Below are 24,126 nucleotides of genomic sequence, written 5' to 3'. Positions count from 1 at the left end.
ACTAGATCGTGTATCATTCGACGCTATGTATCTTTTCTCGATGAAGAGTTATTTCCACCGTTATATCTTCCACCATTTTGCAGTTACAGCTTCTCCTCGTCATATACAGTTACGTACGATATAACGAAGCGAAAAGATACAAAAGCTTTTTATTTTCTTAGGCACATTCTCCTAGAATTTGGCGAACTCTTAACGTGCACAGTACGCACTAATAAGTCAGCGTGAGAAACGTGCGAGCGTCGACTATTTTCATCGTCGTTTAAAGTTGCAACTAGCGACAATTAGTCACGATGTTTCTGCAAGTATCGTACTTGATATTATTCTCGATTGAAAGATTGTTACTTAATAATAAAACGAGATATTTATAAACGACTAATAATGTAACCTACGTTTATAATACAAAGTATGCTGCTTTCATCATCTCCTATCATGCTGTGCAGTTCTAAACGGCGTATGCGTATAATTAGGATCGAAGAAGTTAATCGGTTCGCGACTCGAGAAACGAAACCGTACCGATCGAAGTATCTTAGATCGGGACATAGGAACTCGAACGCTACGAGAATAAAGAATTAAACGAACAAAATGAGAATGAAATCGATGACTCTCGCGAAATATAAACGCATTGTACGTATAAATATCTCATATTAAATGTTACAAAATTTCGAATAAATTGCCAGCTGGATCGATCAACTCGAGAAAAAGAAATACAATTCTACTTTCTTAGCTACGTCCGTAAAAATACGAAATCGAATAATTTTTCGTTTAAGAGAAGGAAACGCGATATCGTAAAAATGAGAATTACTACGATACGTTCGGTCAAATGTTCGTAGCATTTTTTGAGTGGACTGATTTGCCGTATCGGATACCGGCACAAGTAGGGTGAAAGAAAACAATCGTTGGTGCCGTGTATTTTTCTTACATAGTGACAAGCATAATTAACAGCTCGAAAATCCGAAGATTATCGTTACAAAATTAGATACAGTATTATATAACCGTTATTACGGAAACATATTTATACGACGTTTCGCGTCCTAACGCCTTACAAACAAATATACGATTTGAAACTTTCTTTTTCAAAAAAGGCCTTTCAGCGTCCTATCTTCAACTTTGATTTATCTTTTTTGAAAAAATAAAAATTCAAGTAGAAGAACCGATCTAATTCGGTGACAAATCGATTACTCTCTGTAAAACAGATTCACAGACAAATATATAATTACAAGATCCAGATAGAAACTAAGTAAGATCCGATCTACGAGGAAATTTACGGCAATCCATTTATCAGAATTCCATTTATTAGCGATGCATTTAGATGGTGCCGGATTAAACGAATTCCTATCGATCGAATAAGTCTGGCTGAACGCGAACCTCCACTGTTCGAACCAGACATCACGTATAATAAGGAGAGTCGGCGATTTTTCTTTTTTATCGGATAAGTCGAGCAAATATTATTGTTATAGCGATCTCGTTCAAACGCCCATACCACGATTTCATACGAAACTCGTGCAAAACTTTTACGAAAATCAACATTTCGACTTGTCTCTCGAGAACGATAATTTTTGTCGTCGTTCTTTTACCTTCCACGATCTGTGTTTTCTCGGCTCGTAAGAAAAAGAGGTATTACGATTGAAATCGTTATAACAGTACGATTTTATTTCTATAGTAAATTTTCTAGTTCTATACGACGATTTATCAACAACACGAACGATGATACAGTTATTGTTTTTCACCAATAAAAACGAAAAAAGAAAGAAAGCTATTGCATAAGTAACTTTAGATATTTACGTATGATATTTACCTTATAAATATTTCAAACACTTTCAAACGCGAGCTCCATGTTTTTCGGCGTTAACCTATCGACCCTATATATCGTACGTTCGGATAAATGGATTTTTACCGTAAATGAATTATACCGTCCGACGATCAGTTATATCGAATAAAATAGAAGAACACTTGCATAAGACTGTATCTTTATCTAACGTCGCCGACGTGTGAGAAACGCAAGGTCCGTTCGAGATACGGAGGTCGTAGCGAAGGAGTTGAAAAGAAAAACGAAAATAGAAAAAGAAACCATTACGGATGTACATACGCGCGTAATATTCCAGAGTCTAATTTCTAATCTACGATATAATTTTATATCGACGGCTTCAAGCTTCTAAAAACTACCAACTTTTAACAGGCGAAACGAAGCGTAAACTACTTGCACGAGCTATCGACCTTCGTTACATCGATCGTACTAAACCTGCGGTACTCCCAAGTATATTGCGTGTAATTTTGCTCTATTACGCCAACTAATAAAATTCGTTTCCATCTATTCTATGACATTAATTTTAGAAAATCGTGACTGGTCATGGGTCAAACGAAACGTGTTTTGGGAAATTCAAAAGTAATTTCAAAAGTGATTCTTTATCGCTAAATACAATATTGTCAAGCGTTGTTCAACTACGAGGATAAAGAAGAAAAAAAAGAAACTGGCGTTAAAACGATGGTAGAAAAAGCAGATTATAATACTACCAGTAACTTCTGTTTTTTTTTTTTTTAAATTGGTATCGACAAGATGTTCGTTATTTAATATGAAAATAAGCAAATGTATTTTTATTTATTTATTTGTTAAACTCGATGGTCGTTGACAAGAAATTTGTTGACAAGAAACGGAGACGAATCGAAATATGCCGCGTCCGCTCGTGCTTAGATATAACGAATAAATTGGAATAAAACAAGGCGGGATTAAAATACGACAAGTAGATCAAGAGCCAGATTTTAAGATATTCGGAACAGCGACCACGTTATCGGTCGTCTCGCAATTAGACTCGCAATCGGTAGTCTTTCTAGTCACTCTGTTTCACAGTGTGTAACGACAATTGTTGTTTCGCAAAACGAAAACAGAGTAAAAGATAGACGAGAGCCTGTTGCGCAATAATTTGCCAACTAATAATATCGGTGAATCGACGAGCGACAAATTAACCGAATCGAAACGTCCGCCGCACGAAAAATGTCATTAATTTCGCGCGATTTTACACCTAACACGTGGACTGCGGATTTTTATGGGTTTATAGGAAATCCGGAACAGCGCCGAATCGCGTAAGATGCCAAGCATAGCGCTTCCTATAGGTGATACGTACGTAAACCTGCAGTCGCGTATCGTGCAGTAGAATTTATCACGTATCACGGCGATAAATCGTAACTCGTGGAATATGAATTATCAGCAAATTTCACCAACGACGTCGACCGAACGCGTTTCATCGCATTTGATTTGCCTTTAAAAAAGAAGGTGCAGAAAATAATAAAAAAGCTACAGTGAAAACTGTCCGCTAAGAACCATGATCAGTCTGTTCGACAGGGTTTCCGTACCGTCTTGGTACCTCGCTAAAAGTAGAACGTGTTTGGAGGAGCCGATCACGTGGATAACCTTTCGCTGTCGACGCCACTGCATCTCTCCCTGGCCGTCTCCTTCCTCGCGAAATCCTCCTTTCCTTCGACCCTTGTTTTCCAGCGTATATACACCACCAGTCTGTCACTCGCTGGTCTTTCACTCCAATTTCACACTCCTTTGCATTTTTCCTCCCCCCCTTCACCTTTAACTCCTTCTCTTCTTCTTGACGACAGAAAAAGTGCCAAAAGCTTAAAGATTCGTCTATCGTTCGGTCCTCTTAACTTTTACCGTGCCTGATCGATCTCTTTGATTATTTTGTTTTTTTTGCGTTCATTTTCTTATATATTATATCGCATATCTCTTTCTCTCTCTCTCTATATATATATATATGTCACTATCGAACAAAGATTTCTAATTACTCGTCTAACTTTACTCGGATTATGTATCTCGTTAATTTCGTTATCGATTTGAAATTAACGACGTTACACATCGACAGCAATTTTCTTCGTCTCGACAGGCTTTCGACGAAGAAGGTTTCTAAGAAGTCCGAACTGAACTCGAGTCTAGGCTGATATTTTTAACCCTTTACATACCGCTGGCGCCACTTTAGGCGACATTGATAAAGCGCAAATTTTTGTTTAATTTGCTTCTTAGCGACAAAAGAAAATAAAGGATAGAAAAGAACTGTGGTCTGGAAATAAAACTTTCTTGCTTTCCAAACGTAATTTTTGTCTGCAAAAAAAGCTTCGCCGCAAAATAGCGCTCGAGCGGTCGATAAATCGTATAAAAAAAAAAGTTCAAAAAAGCGCAAAGAATAAGAAATTCCTATAGCCTATGTACGTATATATAATCCATATGAACGTCGATGCTCACAGAGGGAGAAGAAAAAGAAGAAGAAGAAGAACAAATCGAACAGCACGTGGCACGCAAAGTCGAATCTGGCAGCGAACTGCAAAGTGGCTCGATTATGATCGAAAGTCGCAGCGTAAAAGGTTGAAGGGTGTCTAGGACGATGCGCGATAACCCCCGTTGTGATTTCTTCTCTATCGGACGTTATCGGTTCAGAAACGGCTTTAGGAACGGCTTTACAAACGAGTTTAGAAACGTGAACGGCACTGATAAAACGCGCCAAATAAAAGGAGGATGCAACTGAATAATCTGGTGCACGCGATGCCTCGAGAACGACTGCGGTTGACGCGAGGAACGGGGGTACAGAGGGATCAGGGGACAAACGAGAGAGAAAAAGAGCGAAAAAGAGCGAGAAAGAGGAGAGAGAGAGAAAGAGAGAGAATGGTTTACTAGCTGGCGGACGTAGCTCATTGGCCGACGGTCGTGGATTAGAATAGCAACAGAATTAGAATAGAAAACGGGCGAGAACCAACGTTCACCGTCGATGCTGCTAATCGTGCCGCTCAACATCGATTCTCTGTCTCTCTGTCCGTCCGTGGTACGCCGTATCGTCGGAGAAATAGGATGGGGATCGTTAAAGAGAAATCGGTAGTAGGGTTTTCGGAGGGAGAGGTGTTTGGAATTTCTAGGAGGAATTCCAGAATTTCAAGATTTTGCTTCGCAACACGAATGGCTTCTATCTTTAACCTTCTTATCGAAGGCGCTATTTATCCGAGAGATCTCTGCCATGCTATTTACGGCTACGTCCCTCTCTGTTGTAATAGAAAAACGGAAAGTAATCCGCGACAGCGACGTTAATTTATTAATGGATTTTTAAACCTGCTGCGATCGTCGCACGCTTTATACCTCGATCCCGCGTTAGCTTTCAATCGGATCGTTATACAAAATATTTGTACGGACGTAATTAAAAAAAAGTAGAACTCGAATAGAAATTCGCTTCACCTATGAAAAATGAAATTTTCTACGTTTTACGTCGTATAAATCATGGTGCATATTTTTGCATCTTCAAACAGCGCGCAAATGCATAAAAATCCGCAGTCCGATCGTCGGCATACGACTAAAAACGAAAAATTACGCGTATCGATAACAACAAGATCTTCCACGCGTATTTCGTTACTTTTACTCTTGAAAGATGATCAACTTTTTCTACCAACTAGCCTTTGTCGCGCCTTTTCAGAATACCCGATCCTCCGATATTTCCTCGTCATCGTTCTCGAAGAACCAAACTATCGCAAACTTCAAATTTGGAAAAAAGTTTCTGCGTCTTATGGTTTAAGTCGAAGGGAATAAATCTAAAAAAATTTTATTCCTTGTCCTCCTTTCGTACAAATCGTGACACACTCCTCCCGACTATTACGTAGATACGTAATAGTTCAGTTTAAAAATCGACAAAAAAAAGTATCTGCTCGGTCTGAGCAAGTTTTCTAATTACCGATATTCTAATTTCTACTTTTCTCGAGAGTATCTAATTACAAAATATCGTAGAAGCCGTGGCCTACTTTCACGATACAAGATGTAGTTGTTTCGCAATTTCTGATTTTACAGTAAAACCGGCTACGTACGTACTTTGATGTTAATCGGATTTGTAGGTTCAACGTACTGGGGTCAGTCGGGGTATTTTAAGTAACAAATAGAAAGCACTTTGAACGCCTAGCTTCGTCCGCTTATACGCGTTGTATCAAGCATTTTCTTCCAAGCTTGACAATCATTGCGAACTAAATTAAATTAACTCGCCGTGCGAAACTTCGATATCCCGAGGCTGTACACCGACTCGTTTTCCTAATGGAAACGTTAAAAAGATCGGTTACGTTTCGTCGATGCCTTCGACGTCAGACCATCTCCGAGGCGAGATAATTCCCAGCTAACGTTTCCACGTACCTATGTTTATCGTCGATCGAAAACGAAAACAAAGCATCGAAGGTATAGGTGAAAACTGTTACAACGTTTAAACGGTCGATCGTAAGACGAATTATACACCGGAAACGATACGTTTCGAGTAAAAATAAAGCTGTGAAATTCGGAAATTTATAGTACAATCTGATACAGATGCCAAGTAGGTTGTTGCGTCATTACATTGTCGCGTTATATAAAACACCCTTGCGTTTGTCAGTTACTCGACAAACGCTCGACTTTATTAACCGTGAAATAGAAGCTGTGGGTGTACGTAAATTGTACATTAAGATCGTTTATATTTAAACGGTCTATCATCTAGGTACTATCATCGTAGGGAAATAACGATATTCTTTTACAGGAATCGTACGTTTCGATCTCCTTAAACCTCCTGTGTAGCGCGAGGACGCGATTCGCAAATTAAATACGTAAACGAAAGTAGGCGTATCCGTGTTACTTCAATTTTATTTCATCCGTCCGAATCTATTAAAACGTCGACGGGCACGCGAATTTTGCCGCGTTTCGCCCAGGGAGCCGCGACAATGCGAAATATCATATCGCAATTGCGTACATTTTTTCATTTTTTCCGACGATATCGTCGAAATCACTCGCACCGTTGAAAACTGTTTAATCTCGCATTTAGTTTAAACCGAAATTTAACTTTATTAACGCGCGTTATCGACGATCGCTTTAAGTTAAGGCGCGAAAGATATTTTACCAAACGACAAATTTCATAGCGCAATTTCTATATCTAGAACGTTCTGGCAAAGATGCTAATACAATTTCGTATTAAAACGGGAAACGTTTTATAAAAAAAATTCTCTTGCCGATGTACGTTTAATTTATTTATTTTCTTTTTCTTATTTATCATTTATCTTTTCCGTTTCTCCGAAACGAAAGACGAAGAACGAGAGAGATTATTTCGAATAAATTTAAATTATAATTCATTTAACGGTACAATTTCCATAACGAGAACATATTTGTATACGTTCGAATAAAGCGAGAAAAACAAAACAGAGGACACTCGAGGCGAGTGATGTTTTAAAGAAATTCTAAAAGATATAAAAGATATAAAATAAAGAGCATGTTCGAACCATCTCCATCGTCGATCAAATCGAATCAGCGATCTATCAAAATCAAAGCTAACGATATCAGCGATATAATTCTTACAACGGAGCAATTTTAATCGGCGATCGGAATCTGTGAGAAAAACACTCGCAGAAAGTTTAGCAACGAAGAGGTAACGTTCTTCGATCGGATTTTTCACGGATACGCGACAAGCATAAAAAAGATGCGCCGTTACAGGTGATTTCCGAATGGACCAACCGGATAAATTTTATTTATATTACAAGCGCATCGCCTTTTATCGCCACGGGCTGGAAAAGCTTCGACACTGCGAATCAGAGTCATCTATTAAGAAACGCAGCGATAATATATTTGCCACTTACTTACTATATTTGTCGTGTACACGATGTATACGTACGTTTGCCACTTAAATCGTTGATCGTACGATATTAACGTCACGAATCTTTCTATCGATTTAGACGCGATCCTTTTAATCCGTCTTACGATTCAAAAATTAAAGATCATCGAGACAAAGACTTCGTTGAGCGATAAAACGAAGCGAGCACGATCGAGCAGCTAAAAAATACTATTCGAGAATTAAAGACGAACGTACCTTCCGAAACGAACAGGTAAATCATTGTATTTTATGGATAAGTCAACGAGGATAACGCGTTAAATCCTCACGACGATTCCGTACACACTATCATTTACGAATACAGAGAATAACAAACTTCGTATTATTTGGGCGAGTTTCGTCAACCGTGCGTTTCCAATAAATATTTCGAAACCTTTGTATACATTTCGAAATTCGTTTAAAATTTTACCGATATAGTCACGATATAGCGCCGTTGCAAATACTCGTTGGACGATAGCGTAAGTACATCCTGTCAAAAATAATCGATTCGTCGTTAATTTCGCCGCTTTGCTCAAATTCGGGTACCGCTTATTACGAACCAACCAAACTGTCTATTTATAAACGATAGCGTAGAACGGTTCGAGCCAGTTCTTGGAAATATCTCGATTCTTCCTGCGAAATTGGCCGCTACGAACCTGCTACTCCATAAACGTGTCATAACATGGAAACATCTAAAAGCAACGAAGAACGAAACGCGTTTCGGAGGAAGAACAAATAAGCCGACAGGCAATATACGCGTCGTTGTACCGTGCCTTAGCACGAGCAACGATCGTATTGTGGAAAGTACGCGCGAAGAATGCTATCGACGGTAACAACGATTGTTCGAGTACGCGGCAGAATCGCGCAAATAGGTCAATTACTGAACGGACAGGCGAGCCGATATCCGTGCGAATAAAGTTGCAAAAGAGAGAACACGTGGATGGGAATCGACGAGCCAAGTGTCGAAAGCGCAAAACGTCTGCCAGAAATTACTATACCCAGGGATGAATCGGTGATTGACCGCGTCCATTGCTACATTCCGTGCCTTGTTCTTTTTCGTATGGAAATACACGCGTGTATTTGGAACGCACCATTGATTTATTTTAATATCGTTGATATTTATAGATCGATTATTCGATAAATCGTTTCATCGGATATTATTGTCCTATTTTTCTTTCATCGATCCTCAAATATATCTAATAATAAGAGGCAATTAGTTCTTTTTTTAAGCTTTATCGGAACAACCGCGAAAACGATCTTTCGCGGATCCTTGTATCCAGAGTTTGCGGATAAATCGAATCGATATCGTCGATCGTCTTTATTCGGTCACCTTTCTTATGAAAATCCAAGCTTAGACGCTAATTAAGAAAATAAGCAGCTAAGAAAAAACCTGATTCTAACGGATAAGGAACGATAGATCACCGAAAATCGATAACGAAGAAAACGACTGTGCGTACCGTTTATCTCCATTCCGTTTATCCCAACCATCGAATTCACTTATCTCGACGCGAAATTCCGTCGTTATATTACGTTGTGTTATGTTATGCGCGAACGAAAGATCATAGATGGTGCGATAAAAGTTACGGTGTTACGCGGAACGAATTGAAATACCAGAATTAATTACACTTCGGTCTCTTCTTATACGGTTTCTTAACGCGTCTTATATACGTTTGCGCGGTTTATTTATTAAACACGTTTTACGTACTACCTCGAACGGAACCCTAGCGGAAACCGAGCATAAGCTTGCCGCGCCTGTTATAAAACAATTTTCCCTTGATCCTTTCGAAATGGAAACACCTCGAACCGCTTTCCTTCGACGCGGCCAGATCTATACCCACGCTACATTTTCGCGCAGCCTACGTAAGAGTTACAGTCGTTCGGACAGTTGGTGCGCGATCGTATTTGGTGCATGCCGGTGCACCGACGCTTTTATCGACCGTCTCGATTCCTATCTTCGTTTTCTTCGCATCGAACAGCGTACGAAACAGCTCGTCCGTCTTCCCGTTCTTTCGTTCACGAGGAAACGCGTTTTTTCCATTTCGACCAAGTATAGAAGTATAGCGCTCTGTGCGTGCGTGTACATTATTTCCAAATAATCCCTTTGATAATAAACTTTATCGTCAAAATCTTTGGTCGAGCTTCGCGATAATTTCCCGCTGTTCTCGCAAGAAAAACCATCGGTTTTAAACTGCACGAATCAACGTTAAGCTGCTCCGACAGTTATATAACCGGCTACAAATGCTACCATACTTTTAGCTGTTTCTGCAATATATTTCTAATTTTAAACTCGCAAAGTAGTCACGCAAATACCACGGTGGTCGATGATTCGGTGGACGTTGGGTAACAAAATTTGAAGAAAAAAGAAAAAGAAAGATTTTTTTAATAAAACGCAAACACAAAAGATCTTACGCGCGAATTTAGTTAATAGGTATAGTTGGCGCCTGGAAAAGTAAAAACGAGATGTATCGGGTGAAAACAGATAGGAAAACGATAGCGACCTCTTACGTAGCCGGAGATAACGAACACGTTCGTTTCCAGTAGCGTGTTATCTCGAAACGTCGAGCTTAAATTCTACGCGGGTCACCGAATCACTGGCACATGGAACATAACGGAATCCTCTTACGCAGACCTACGAACGATTATCACGAGATTATCTGTTTTTCATACTTTGAATCTTGGATTCGATATCGGATTGGATATCGAAAATCTTTCGAAAGAAAAATAACGATGGTATCGATCACTTATTTAGCGCGCTATAGATACTTGAATGGTATAAAGCGAAATAACGTTAATTTTCACGTCGCATAAATAATTGGAAACCTTTGGTCCGCAACGTGAGTGCATTTGGCGTAGGAAAGATACGTACGTACGTGTAGAGATTCGATGGTCCGTAAAAACGTACAATAATAAGCACGTACCGCGCAAAAGCATACAAACGACGAAGAATAATTTCGCCGCTGCTTATTTGGTAGAAAGTTTGAAGAAAAAAAGGACTCGAGAGAAATCCATCGGCTCCAATTTTTTTCGCAAGTTCAATTTCTTTGCAAATCGGTGCAAGTAGAATCGTCCGTCGTTCGCTGGACGGCTTATAACACTACCGAGGATTCCACTCGCGATAATTAGCCTCGGACTTTGCTGACACGCCTCTTGTCAGGTCTGCGGACATTGCGTCGTGTAATGCAATCGCGCGAAACACGTTTCGCCTACCTCCTCGCCGTGCCTCGCGAGACACCGAGGCAACGAACGACAGTATCAGTTGGTCGCTTCGCGAGCTAGCTTCTCCGTTTCCTCGTTAATTCCGACCGATACGTCTCCATCGAACGACTCATTTTCACAAAATTCCAACTCCTTCTCTACTGACATTATCGTAAGGCGTTGGACATTGAACGAAATTATTACGCGGAACGTTTTAAAGCGACTTTGAAAACAAAGAGACTGCGACGCTCGTGAAACGATGGTACGATATAAAATATAATTTACGAGAATATAAATCGAAAATAAAATCGTCGTGGCTGTCGTAGGCGAACGCGTGTGAATTCAGAATGTCTAAAAAACGAAAAATCGTAAAGAAGGACTTGCAACTAAATAGAACCTATGGCCAATTTTGCATACGTCGATTCGTATATAGATCAAGTTACGGGAAAAACCGTGGTTCCATCCAGAAGTAAAAACAGCGATTGAAACTTCGCACTATCGAACTTTGGTACGTCTTGATTCTTTACCTGTATCTAAGTCAAAGTTTCTTCCGAGCGTGCCAAAGATTTTTTAAAAAGCATCGTACGCGATATACAAATGGCGAATTACTCGTTCGAACTTCCTTCTGCCTTGCTCCGTCGTAGGCATTCAGCCTTGTACGCTACCTCAAATTCGTCCGCGATCAAAATGTCGTCTGTATCGACTTCGAACTCGCCGATTCGACAGTCGCGCGTACGTAACAGGTTTCCGACGAAACGAACGAAATTCGATCTATTCGACCGATCGATCGACTAAATAAAAGTAAAGAAATTCTATGACGAGAGCTTGTCGAACCCCATCCTTCATCACCCTTTCTCTAAACCATCTTTCAAAGACTCGGAATACATATTTCCGTGGAACGGGTATATCGATCGTTTTCTTCGCGACCACAGATTATTAAGAAAACACAGTGTTCACGTATAAACGACTTTGTCGACTGATATTTTTCCACACGACTCGATGGAGATCGCGGCTCAACCAGCGTCTAGCAGCATGGCTCCGCGTGCTCGTTCCTCTCAAGACGAAAACACGCGAGCAAGATGAAAGAAACGAGAGCGTACGCCGAGCTGGTGTGCGACACACTGGCGGCTAGCTTCGATTTTCCTGCGACTGTGCACTCGCAACGATTTTGCATCGCCCTCTGCCAGCCACCCTTGTGCGCACGCTTTCCAGTCTACCCCACCATCAACCCCTTTCGCTCTTCGTCGTTTCGTCGATGCTCGATTCCTTGCTTCCGTCTTGTTACCACTTTCCATTTCCTCGTCCCTAGCTACCCCACCACCTTCTACCATTCGTCTTCGTCGCGTAACCTCGCTTCCATCTTCTTTCCAAACGTTCCTTCCATGCAAATTTATATTTTTATCAACGCGCTCCAAGAAGCCGAACCTTGACAGAGATTCCTCTCGTCCCTATAAGGAGTCTATAAAAGCTCGAGTCTATAAAAGCTTATGGCTTTTTAATCGCGTTAGTCTGCTTTTTCTCTCGCCGATATTTGTCTTTGTTCGTAATTTCGATGGAACGTCTTCCTTTTCTTCCGATCTAAAGGAACCACGATTTTCACTCTATACGATTCGTCTCTCTTATCGTTTCGCTTCTTTCACCGTCGTCCGTTTTCGCTTTCGGCAAAGTATCTTCCTCTCGAAACTCGAATCGATCAAAAATTGCCCCCTTCTTTTCCCACTCTCACCTTTTCGTCCTTCCTTTCCTCGCCTATCCCTTATCGTTTTGCTTATCCTTCGCAATTTCTATCGTTCGTATCTTTAGCGAAACGCCATCCTCTTTCCGTCCGGACGATATAAAAATTTCTGCAATTTCATTTACGATCTACGAACCTTTGTGCCCCCGTTATTTATATTCGTATTTTCGAGAAAATTCCTTCCCTTCCCAATCCGAAGCAACTAGAGAAAGTACCTCTGTTTCAAACTATCTTCTTCATCCTTGCACCTTATTATTCCACTTATTACTCCTTTCTCGTTTATTTTCATTCGTCATCCTTCTTATTCTCCTTCGTTTTCGTTTTCTCGCCTCTTTCTTTCACCATCTGGCTATCTCCCTCACGACCTTCCAGCTGCTCGGGCAACACCCTCGCTGCATACGTGATTCCAGTTGAGCACTCGTGCTTTTCGCTCGTGGATCTGCGCAAGTCGCCGCCTGTCGCCAGGCGAACTTCGTGTCTATGACCGAGTGTCGATGTACAAGGTGGCTCGAGAGCCACGGCTCCTCTTCAATCCCGTAGCCGTGTAATTATTTTCTTAGCAGTGGAATACACGGATAGTAAATAACGAAATCACGCGTCGTGAATCGGGTGGACAACGAGTCCTGGCTGCCTGGTTATTTACATGATAGGAACGTATATGTAGATAGATGAAAGAGAGAGAGAGAGAGAGAATAAAAGGAAAATAAAACGTATATAGTATTTCCTATTGTTAATATTTTTATTTGTATTATATAGTAGCTATAACGCGATCGTTAGATCGTAAATTTTACGTAATTACGCGAAATACCCACGTCACGGTATATATATTTGCTCGTTAATTTTTATCAATAAAATTTACCGCTAACGAAATTCCAATTTATCGAAAAAATTAGCAAACGTAGAAGCTTTCGCTTTATAATTAACGCAAAGGATAGAACCGTGAAATATAGTTCCCCCTCGTTGCACGTGCACGCAAATCGCCTGTTTCGTGTCGCACCCAAGATTTCACGGGGTAAAGGAACAATAATCCGTTTAACTTGATCTCCGTGGACGCGTTATTCGATTATAACGTTACGGCGAAACTTCGATGTCAACGAGCAGGCTCTACCTCCAGCCTCTTTGATCAGTTGCAACACTTTTTTTTAGACGAGAAGTTCTTTTTTCCTTTGCCTCTTCTTTTCTTCTTCCTTTGCGATTCCGTAACGCGTTTCGTACAATACAGCGGTATTAAAGGTGTTAAAGAGTTAAAGTTTCAGGTCACTAAAAAACGGAAATATTTTGTTCTTGCGTTTGCCCGGCTGTTACTCGACCGTTACCTTCGTTCTTTCTATTTCCAAGAGATTACGTATTTATTTAAAAAATCGGTTATTTCCTTTACAAATTTTCGATTCGTTCGATACGATTGATATTTCGCGCGACTATCTTCTGGTCCTCCGCATAATAATCCGAACAATTGTTTCAGTAAACTCGTTTCCAACCAGTTGCGACTCTGTTTGCGGTATTAAGCGAATCAATCCATCTACGAAGGATTTTATAAACGCGTGGCATCCTTATCGATCAACGATGTAATACGTCGTAACGAACGGAATTGTCGTGGACGGTATAGTTGTTACGGCCCATTGTAGTTTGCTAATGATTCTCGAAGGTCTTTCGTTGGGCTCGCCATTAAAAGCCAGAGATATACCTTACAAATATTACAAAGTATTTGCTTCGTAATTGCTACATCGTTAACGGAAATCGTCTGTAATTCGTATTACGATCCATTAATGTGTTTTCCCTGATATTATTATATAATAAAAAGACATCGAATAACGGTTAACAAATAAAACAAAGTTCGTCGAATCGAAAAAGGGAGACGACGATCGGTTATCTAAAACTCGTACCTTCTTTCTGCGATTATCGGTAAATGAAAACTACGACTAATAAATTAAAGCAAATCTTTTCGTATCGTAACGTTTAGCTAATCAGGAATGACGCGGCAGACGCCGTAACGAAATCCGTGAAAAAATAACGAGAGAATATTGTCAGGTGAAGGAATTTTGCACGGTCGAAACGAATCCCCAATTAAAATTTCACTGACCTAAGTGAAGGGTGGTCGTTGGAGAATATAGCAGTCGCGATGTCGGGGTTGAGACGCGGAGACGGGGATTGAACGTGCTATACTGGAACGAAAGTGCGGCTGCGCACCCGAACCGATCGACGAGCGAACAACGAGTCGAGTTCCCTTATACTCTACGACGTATTCTGCACCGTGTGCTATATACCCTATATACCGTATATACCGTATATACACTATGCGCTACCCTTTTCAAATTATCCAGACACTAACTTATTTTCATAGCTACGGTAACTCGCGAAAGTATTCGAACGACTATCACGGACAAATTTTCCGTAACTTTGCTCGCCTTAACGTTAGAACGCGGTTCTATCTGTGGGTCGTACGAGCCATACATCGCAGCTTGAAAATGCGTAAACCACTCTTTTCTAACGATAAGATTTAATCGCGAGTAAGACAGACTTTCGACAAAATTCGCAGCGTCAATGAAATTTCCAAACGTTACGCGTCTGTCCTAAATTTAATTTTGGTCTCGAACTAGAAATTCGAACGCCCGATGATATTACCTGGCAACCTCGATCCATCAAATCCGTACAACGGCGCGAGACCACAGATCAAAGTCCTACTACGACGTCCTACTCCGTTTGAAAAGTTCGTAGAAACGCCACGATATCGCCAAGCTTTTACATCTCTGAATAATTTTTTAGAATCGAACGCACTCTTCCTAAAGCGATGCCAGATCGTTGTTCGGCCATCGGTGCGCCAGGTAGACTCTTACGAGCTTCGTCTTTCGCGCGTTCTCTTTCTTCTTGAAACCTTTTCATCCATTTGCAAATGGTTACTGGCTTTATGGCGCTCTCTCCATACGCTTCTTTCAGCGTATCAACCGCCTCGATCCCTTTTTCCCCGACTTTTGCCTTGTTTTTTCGTAAGACGTTTCAAAAGCAATACGGGCATACGAAAGATGTTGTCGCAAGTTGCCAAACGCTTTATCGTAGGCTCACGAAATTTAATCCGCTTATAGATAAGGCTATAAACTGCACTCCTCGCCCGACCAGTTCGCCGCAGCGTTGCCGAGACGACGATAAAAAAATCATACTACCAACTTTTTCAACGGAGCGGTGTACACCCTGCGTTTCCGTGATTTCCATCGACGATCTGCCTTTTGCGTTCAAAAGGTTGCAGTTTCCAGCTAAATTTTCCTTCGCAATAACCATCAACGGATCGCGTCTTTTTCTCGCAAGACGATCGGATCGTACGTCGATTTATTCGGATCCGGAAACTCGGGAAATCGATACGTATCAATTCCTTCTTGCTGTAAAACCAGCAACGTTACAAGACCAAAGGCAAGTACGTGGTCATAAGACCACGCGGTAAATGGAAAAACGTACGGATATTTTCCTTCTAACGATGTCGCGGGTAACAGCCATTGCAATCGCAAAATGTATCTACGAGTGTTGGAATACTTTCGTGAGAAACCTTATATATACACCAGGCATCGGTATTAGTACGTACATGTAGTAAATAGCGAAATACATTAGGTGGACCGAAAAGTTTCTTTCGTTTTACAAGGAAATAATGGATGCACGACATTTTCACTTTTATATTATTTTGTTCAATCACGTATGATCCATTTTGTTCTATCGAAACAAGGTTTCACCTTTGTACAAAGATGCATCGTCGTAAAAGACGTGTCTGTAAAAGAAAGACACTTTTCGGACAACCTAATATTACTGCTGCGACCGAGTTGATCGACCGAGTTTGACAGAACGTAACATACGTTTTATAAGTTTTTCTAACAACTAACAGGTATAGCGATTGTGTTAAGATTCGTACGTACTCGCAACGAACATCCTTCCACGAGCGTATGAGCTTCCTAAAATCGCTGATCCGTGTAACATCCACTCGTTCGCTTATCGACATTCGTATTAGAAAATGTTTAATCGGTTTATGGACGCGTGTCAATATCGACGCGATAAAAGCGAAAAGAGGGTAGTAAAATGCTTCCACTCCTGAAACTAAATATCCCGTGAGTCAAGCGCTACGTTTTAAACAACAGCGTGTCCTGATAAAAATAATGGAAACGTTAATTTTATTATCTAGAAAGCACAGAGTAACTCGATAGCTCCAGAATCCTTTGCTTCTTGACGCTTGCTTGACGATGAAAAAAAATACGTTATATCGTAGTGACGCTCTCGTCCGTAAACCATACAGCGAAACTACGGACGTAGTTTACGTGTTTACGAACGAAACCGAATAAATGGAACTCGTACGTAACTAATATCGATCTTATTACGTTTTACAGATTATAGAGATATCAAATATTCGACAATAATACAGAAAATTTCGACTTTGAATTTCGTCCGATCGACAATTACTTTATTAATACGTATCTTTTCCATCTTACTACAGTAGTACTAACGATTCAAGTATTTTTCTTCCATACCAAAATTTCATTTTAGACGTAGCTCGATTACTCTTTCAACGTGATATTAAGATCCAGCCTTATTTCTGAAATTGTGAAAATATCGGCAGATTAGTGCTATTGTCGAGCTTAAGAAGTAGCGGTAATTATAACAATGCTGTTATTCGGTATTAAGATATTTTTAACTATTTCGAAAAATATTCTATATCTGTACAACAGCAATTATTGGATTACGGCTAAGAGCCCTAACACGGTTCCACGTTTAATCGACCAACTGAGACGAAAAATCGTTTCTCGATCGCTCGAGTTAGGCGCACCGCTCGTCCAAACTGCCAGAGTTATTTCTCGTTCGGAAAAAAAGGAAACCGCGCGCGATTAGCCAGCTAGCGAAATAAATTATTGGTCGATAAAACGTTACAAATAGAGCCGGTTGAAATCTGTTGCCGGGTGCAGTGCTTCGAATTCTTGTCTACGGCCTAGAACCGCATCGTCGATGGAAAATGGAAAAGCGATTGCGCGGTTGAACCTCGAAAAAGAAAAAAGAGAAAAAGATAGAGAGAGAGAGAACCTATATTTTCTTTCCTCTGCCACTTATCGCTTTCTTGCTAGTTTTCTTTCGTCTCTGTAACATCGCATCCTCTATTTTTTAATTAGAGAATGAGAAATACGGTTCGGTCGTTTCCGAAAAATTCCTTTACTTTTTCTCTTCGATTACTAAACTCATATCGCGTCGATATCATCAACGTGTTTCGTCATTTTCAAAGCAGCAGTCGCGTCCAGTTAGAGTCGTGTCGTTATATCTCGTCATCTTTATTTTCATCGTTCTACATAGTTTTTCTCGTTTTATTCTATATGCACCGAATATACACCTCGATGTCCAATCTCTGTAATCCGTTACCAAATAACCACTTTTTCAAACAGCTAACGATAATAACTCTGTGCGAGCAAGATAACCGTCCCGACCGCTATCGTCGAATAATTTTATTCATTCTCGTTGAAACGCGCACGCGACTCGTCGACGATAATCCGGCGAAAGAATTTCAAGGAACGCGTAAACAGCTTTCCAACGTCTAACGCTTGACACAAATAATTTAACTCGAACCGCGATATTTTACACGAGAGACGCACTACGTTCTAGAACAAACGTCGCGTTGCAACAATTTATTTTACAACAGCTACCGCTTTATCCAAGAAGATCTGAAACCACCTTTTCTCTCCATCTTCTTCTTACTCTGTCTCTCCGTAAATTATATCTTGTTCAAATGCACCTGAAATCTACAAAATTTAGCAAAATAACTCGTACCACGGGGCCAATAAGATCCAACGATTTATCCACGGTACAATGATGGACAGAGCAGGCAGATATTGCGGCGCTAGAGGCGATAAGCTCGATAAATATAGATAAAGCGACGTTCCTTTCGGTACATTTGGATGCGTGGGCACGTTACGTAAACGGTAACCCTGGCACGGGAACCCGAACTCGATATTCGGCCTCCTCGTATAAACGCCTCGTTAAATGCAATTGTCACCGCGGACGACCAGGGAAACCGTAGACTCGACGCATCGTTCTCTATCTAACGATGAAACTCTGCTACGATGGAATTTCCTTCCCTCCCCCTCTCTCCTCCTCTTTCTTTTTCTTCTCGTTATATTTACGCGTTTGCGTGCCAACGCACGTTATATAGGAAATTTAACCGTTACCTCTATCGCCTATATCGTATCATCAGGGTACGTTTATTATTATTATACATTATCTTTGCTGGATAAATCGTTCACTTTGCGTGGTTTTTCTTCGATTCGACTTAAAGATGCGAATCTAACGTAACGGATCTTCGAATCGATGCAACGTTTCCCTTGGCTTTACGTAAATTTACGTAAAGTCGAATATTTCTCAAATGACTTGTTTCATTAAAGAGCAAGATAAAATTTGACAAGAAGATGACATTTAACGGTTATTGGAAATTGTCAGTTCGACGATTATTTGTTCAAATGTCGATTAATTTCTCGATTATCGATATCATTAATTTTAACGGAGAATGCACAATTACACTGTTACTTTATCTATATATCTTTCATGAAAATCAAACAGATTTCCGTAATGGAAGGTCTGCGTGCAGCGTGATATCGATTCTTAAGCTACTTTTATCGTCGTTTTCATTTTCACTTATATAATCCGATTAGCCGAAGTCAATGAGTCCCGATGAAAAACGACGAAGAACGTCTTTCCCGTACGCGGAGTGCGAATCGAATTAACGCGTGCATAGATATCAACTTGTTTACACGATGTTACGCAACGCAACGAGACCAACGTTTTATTAAAAACTGCGTTCGCGAGCGATTCGTAGATTTTATTACTTGGAATAATCAACATTTGCAATTTCTTTCGTCAAATATTAAATACGACTTTGATTATATCTTTTTTAGAACGTGAATCGTTTAAAATAGATCACAGCGAAGATGAATTTATAACGTCAGTGTGATTGTTTGCATTGCCTTGACTCAGCTCTCTCTCTCTCTCTCTCTCTCTCATATCTAATTGTAAGTGAAGGAATTTTCGTGCTACATTTTTAAAGAGATAAACTTGTCTGTCTGTCTGTCTTGCGTACACGTTACGAGTAAAAAATTCAAATTCGCCGAGTGCAAAGATTATTTTAGTTTCGACTGGTGTAAAAATTCTGATTGTTTTCAAATAAAATTCCGAACGTTCGGTGGTACTGCGCGTGCTTAAATTGCCGCTACATATTTTCCATGGTAAAACGGATTACGATATATCGATATAATTGTTATTAAAATTTGATAAGGGGGTCGCGATCTTGGAAAACTGTTAGAGAAGAATCGCTTAAAAATTTTAGCGTAGCGAACGAATACAGAATTCGGAAACGGCGGAACGCGAGGTAAAATTATGTTTAAATAAATATAGGTATTCTTTGAAAATTCTGCGACCGATTGCAAATATTTTATAACAAATAAATGCAGAAGGAAATAGAAGGAAATAAAGAGAAAATATTTCTAAAATATGTAAAATACTCGACGATTAATAGTAGACAGATAGAACATTTTAAAAGCTAGAAATAGAAACTAGGAAAAAGTAAATTTAGAGAAATGGTGGAGGCAACGAGCAGCAAGGCTATGAGATATACGTAGCTCGTGAAGTTGAAAGTTTGTTCGAGTAATATCAACCTGGGGAAATTTAAAACTACGGAAACGCAAGTTGCGATATAAAGATCTTTAGGAGCAGCGAACGATTACGAAACTTGCGAAGGCTAATGAAACATGAAAAGAAGTACGACGCGAAACAGAGAACTAATCGAAGTTTCAAATAATACACGGTTCGCAAATTATCGTACCTATACGCTGTATAGAATTTTTCGAAGGATAAACGAGACTCGGAAATGTATAGAGATGCGACGTAAGAATACAATGGAATATCACGGACGAATGCCAATCTAAAATAATATGGAACGCGTAAAACTACTGCGCAGAGTATTACAAAGACTTTGGGGCTGATTGTATCGTGTTTTTGTGGCCGCGTGTGCGTTAATATCTCTCAAAAAGTTGAAATATCGACTGTCAGGGAAAGCTGTTCTTTTTTCAGCATGATATACCGCGATATGTCGTATATGTCACAGCGAAAGCGTAAAATTTAATAAACGTACAGCTACGTTAACTAGCAAGCGTATTTATGTAAGATTTTCGCGAAAGCATACACGGAAATGTCTACCATTCCTAATAAACATATTCGGTTTACCAGACGAGATGGTAAAAGCTTAAATTTCGTATAAATCGATTAGTACGTGCGTACATCGACCGACGAGCGTACACGTTTATCGAATTAACGTGTAACGCATCGTGATACTTGCGTCTCTGGCTGTCTTAGATCTCGTTTCGCAAACGCAGTTAACGCGTACTCTACGGAAAGAAGACCGCGGATATCTATGGAATTTCACATTTTTATGAATGTAACTAAAGGAATAAAATAAAAGCACTATCTCGAGTACATACACGCGTACACTTGTTTATCGTGCAATTCGAACGATATCCACGATCATAGACGCTCTTTCTTTCTTTCTTTAAATGTTAAATTCTACGCTTTTTCCTCGATACCAGGCAATCACCTGATATAGAACATTTGCTTTAAAATTCGAACGATAACCACGATCGGCTTTACTTTTTCTTACTCTACCTCTCTGCTGTTACTTTCTTCTTAAATATTATATTCTGCCCGTGTTCTTCGAAAAACTAACACGATATAGGGCATTCGTTGTACGACTTGGACGATCGTAGCCACGAACGTAGATAGAAGCTAGCCTTTAATAAACGCTCGGAGGATATACGACATAGAGTGGGTAGAAGGACGGTCGCGTATTCGCAGATGGAAAAAGGTCGACGAGGAGGGACGAAAGCTTCGCATAGCCGTGGTCCCCGCGAGGCGGATGATCTTATAAGGTGGCTCGCAGGCAGATAGGACAGCCAGACATAAGTGATTTGGAACGTGGGACCATTATAGAACCGGCTAGCAACATTGTAGAAAACATAGACCTCCTGTTCTTCCGCTGCTTGTAAGCTAGAAGGCAACTAGATTCCAATTCGTCACACCATCGGCACGATCGTCGTACGATCGCTTTGCCAAGTCAGTTTCCTCTTCTTCGTCTCTCTGTTTCATCGACATCCTCCTCCTCTTGATCGATTCGAGTGAAAAAACGAATTTACGTACGAGCTGGATTTATACGACCCGTTAGACCCTCTGTTAAGCGACAATCCGCTGTGAATCAACATGACACACGAGCTGTTCGTCCGCGAACGATATTTACATTGGTGTAATATATATGCTAACAAGCAGTTAACGTCGATCGGTTTGTTTCTTCGACGAAACTGACGAATAGGCTAATATCGGATGTCGCGATCAAATTTATATTTGTCGTTAATGTTCGCGAATGATCGACGTTCGGTGCGACATAAGGGACGATGGTTGGTTTTTTAGAATCGAAAAGAGTAATCGCATCAAAGAAATAGCACGGTTTATGGTTTACATCTTGCCAGAAGTTTCAGTACAGTGGCCACAAAAAGATATTTATATAGGTAATTATTAGCTAATTAGATCCGAGTGTATTAAATTTCCTGTCATTTAGCAGTAGTAGTTTTATACGTCGCAGCTTTTAAACATTCAAGCGGTAGAAAACGATCAGGGAAGGAAAATATCGGAAAGCATAGCAAAAGATCGCTATGGAACGATAATTAACGGTTTCCAATTTTCTTATTCGCTTATTCGGTGTCATTCGCACGATGAAAAAATAATTACGAGTACTATTACATGTACGTGACGCCGCAAAAGTGCAAGGAAGCCACGAAATAACGTCTCGTATCTTTTCCACTTGTACTATTTCGAAATGATTTTCAACTTTTGCATCACTGTCTAACATATTTTTACCCTGTGACACAACGTTCGAACAAAACGACGTCGGTAATGTCATTTCAACGAATAAAAATAATTTTTAATTAAACGTTCGATCGATTCGTGGAAAAAATTTGCACGAAGAATAATTACGAACAAAATAGAATTTCTTTGCTACTTTTCACAACGCTAGATTTTCACTTATCTCTTCAACCGTAAAAAAAAAAAAAAAGAAAAAGAAAAAAAACGCAGATTATTCCACAAAACGTTGGTTCCAGCTTTCCTCGCGCCACTTATTTACTACATTGTAAAATTAAATCCCGCTCGGAGAAAGCCCCGGAATCTGATTGCGTTTATTAGCTGCGAGAGTAATCGCGTTCGTTAAGTCCAGTTAACCCTAACCTTGCTTAATTTAATATATCCTGGTGAAATAGCTACGAGCATCAAAATTTGTAATCTTTCGGTAACGATCAGAATATATAAAAAGTTGTTTCATTGCGTATCCTCTTCTTTCTTCGTTATCGAATATACTACTTTTTTCATCGTATCAATTTAATTGCCTTGCTCTTATAAATTATTAGCAAATTGCAAAATTTGCAAATACCTGAAAATCCATAGTCGAATGACCGACGAAACTCAAGATCATACGATTAACGCCTTCTATATTTCCCTTTTACAATTTTATTACAATTTTTCCATTTCATTTTTACCAGCAAATCTCCCGTCACGCGTACTCTCTGATAAACTTGTAAGGCGCAAAATTAAAACCATTTTTCACCAGAGCAACGTCGATTCGTATTGCAGATTCTTGCGACAGTTAACGATCACGGAGTTTATAGGTTTGATCGAAGCTTGTCTGTGTTTCCGGACTCCAAGAATAAATCAACGAATCGATAATGTATCTGGGCGTGCAGCGGTCGCTCCATCGATTTACGTGCACGTGAAAAATTAAAGAAGATGCACGGTTTTCTCGATTGCCTGACAGCAAGAAAGATTTCTACGTGTTTCGATCGAAAAAGAGAACATCTTTGCAACGGCGAAGCTTTCTCCGCTTCGTACGTAAAGAACCTTTAAGCGTTACGTAAACGTAGTGATTTTGCAAAAGAAAAAAAGAAAAAAAAGAAAGGAAAAAAAACGCTTTAAACGAGCTATGTAAATTGTAAGAAAAGAAATAACGCGTGTATACACACGACTAGAAAAATAACTAATCTTTGATTAATTAATAACATTATACGTCGTTACACACCTCTGTGTATAATGCCAATACTCGTTTAACGTCTTTGACGGATTCAAAGGCAAACAATTTGAAAGATAATATTCTATCGTATTATGATATTACGAAATAAGTTACGATGGTACAAGTTAAAGATAACGCGCATAGCGCGAAAAAAATGCTTAAAACTTTGCGGATACTTTCGCCAAATGGAGGAAAAAGACGCTGCGAAAAAATGCTTCCCACGGTAAACACGCATTCGTATTTTTAATACATTTTTTTCTCCATTTGGCAAGCACCACCTAACCCTGTTCATGTTATAAAGGAAGACGTATTTTCTTTAATCCCGGTTAGTTGTACACGTAAGAAGAATTTCATGAATTTCCAAATCTTTACGAACAGCCGCGTAACGACGCATCGTACCCTACCGTTTTCCCTTCGAATCTTTAAACTCGACTCGAGGATTAAACGAAACGGAGAAC

At 39.9% G+C, this 24,126-nt stretch overlaps 1 protein-coding gene across 3 annotated transcripts in view; it reads right to left on the bottom strand.

Annotated features, from left to right (window-relative positions):
- LOC132914296 (serine-rich adhesin for platelets-like) overlaps positions 1-24,126 on the bottom strand; it is a 53,266-nt gene that overhangs the window by 12,629 nt on the left and 16,511 nt on the right. Inside the window, exons 1-2 of one of the 3 annotated variants that reach the window (XM_060973284.1) lie at positions 11,351-11,930; positions 3,349-3,592 (exon numbers count right to left, since the gene is read on the bottom strand). The exons of 1 other annotated variant lie outside the window; for it this stretch is intronic. In XM_060973284.1, coding sequence (XP_060829267.1) covers positions 3,349-3,430 — 82 coding nt within the window. In that variant the 5' untranslated portion in view covers positions 3,431-3,592; positions 11,351-11,930. Of the gene's footprint in view, positions 1-3,348; positions 3,593-11,350; positions 11,931-24,126 lie in introns of those variants that run through there. One more of the 3 variants, XM_060973285.1, reaches the window with a different exon arrangement.

Source organism: Bombus pascuorum, chromosome 14 (genome assembly GCF_905332965.1).
Source record: "Bombus pascuorum chromosome 14, iyBomPasc1.1, whole genome shotgun sequence".
Classification (NCBI taxonomy): domain Eukaryota; kingdom Metazoa; phylum Arthropoda; class Insecta; order Hymenoptera; family Apidae; genus Bombus; species Bombus pascuorum.
The sequence above is the reverse complement of the archived record's forward strand: the minus strand, read 5'-3'. Positions and strand labels throughout refer to the sequence as shown.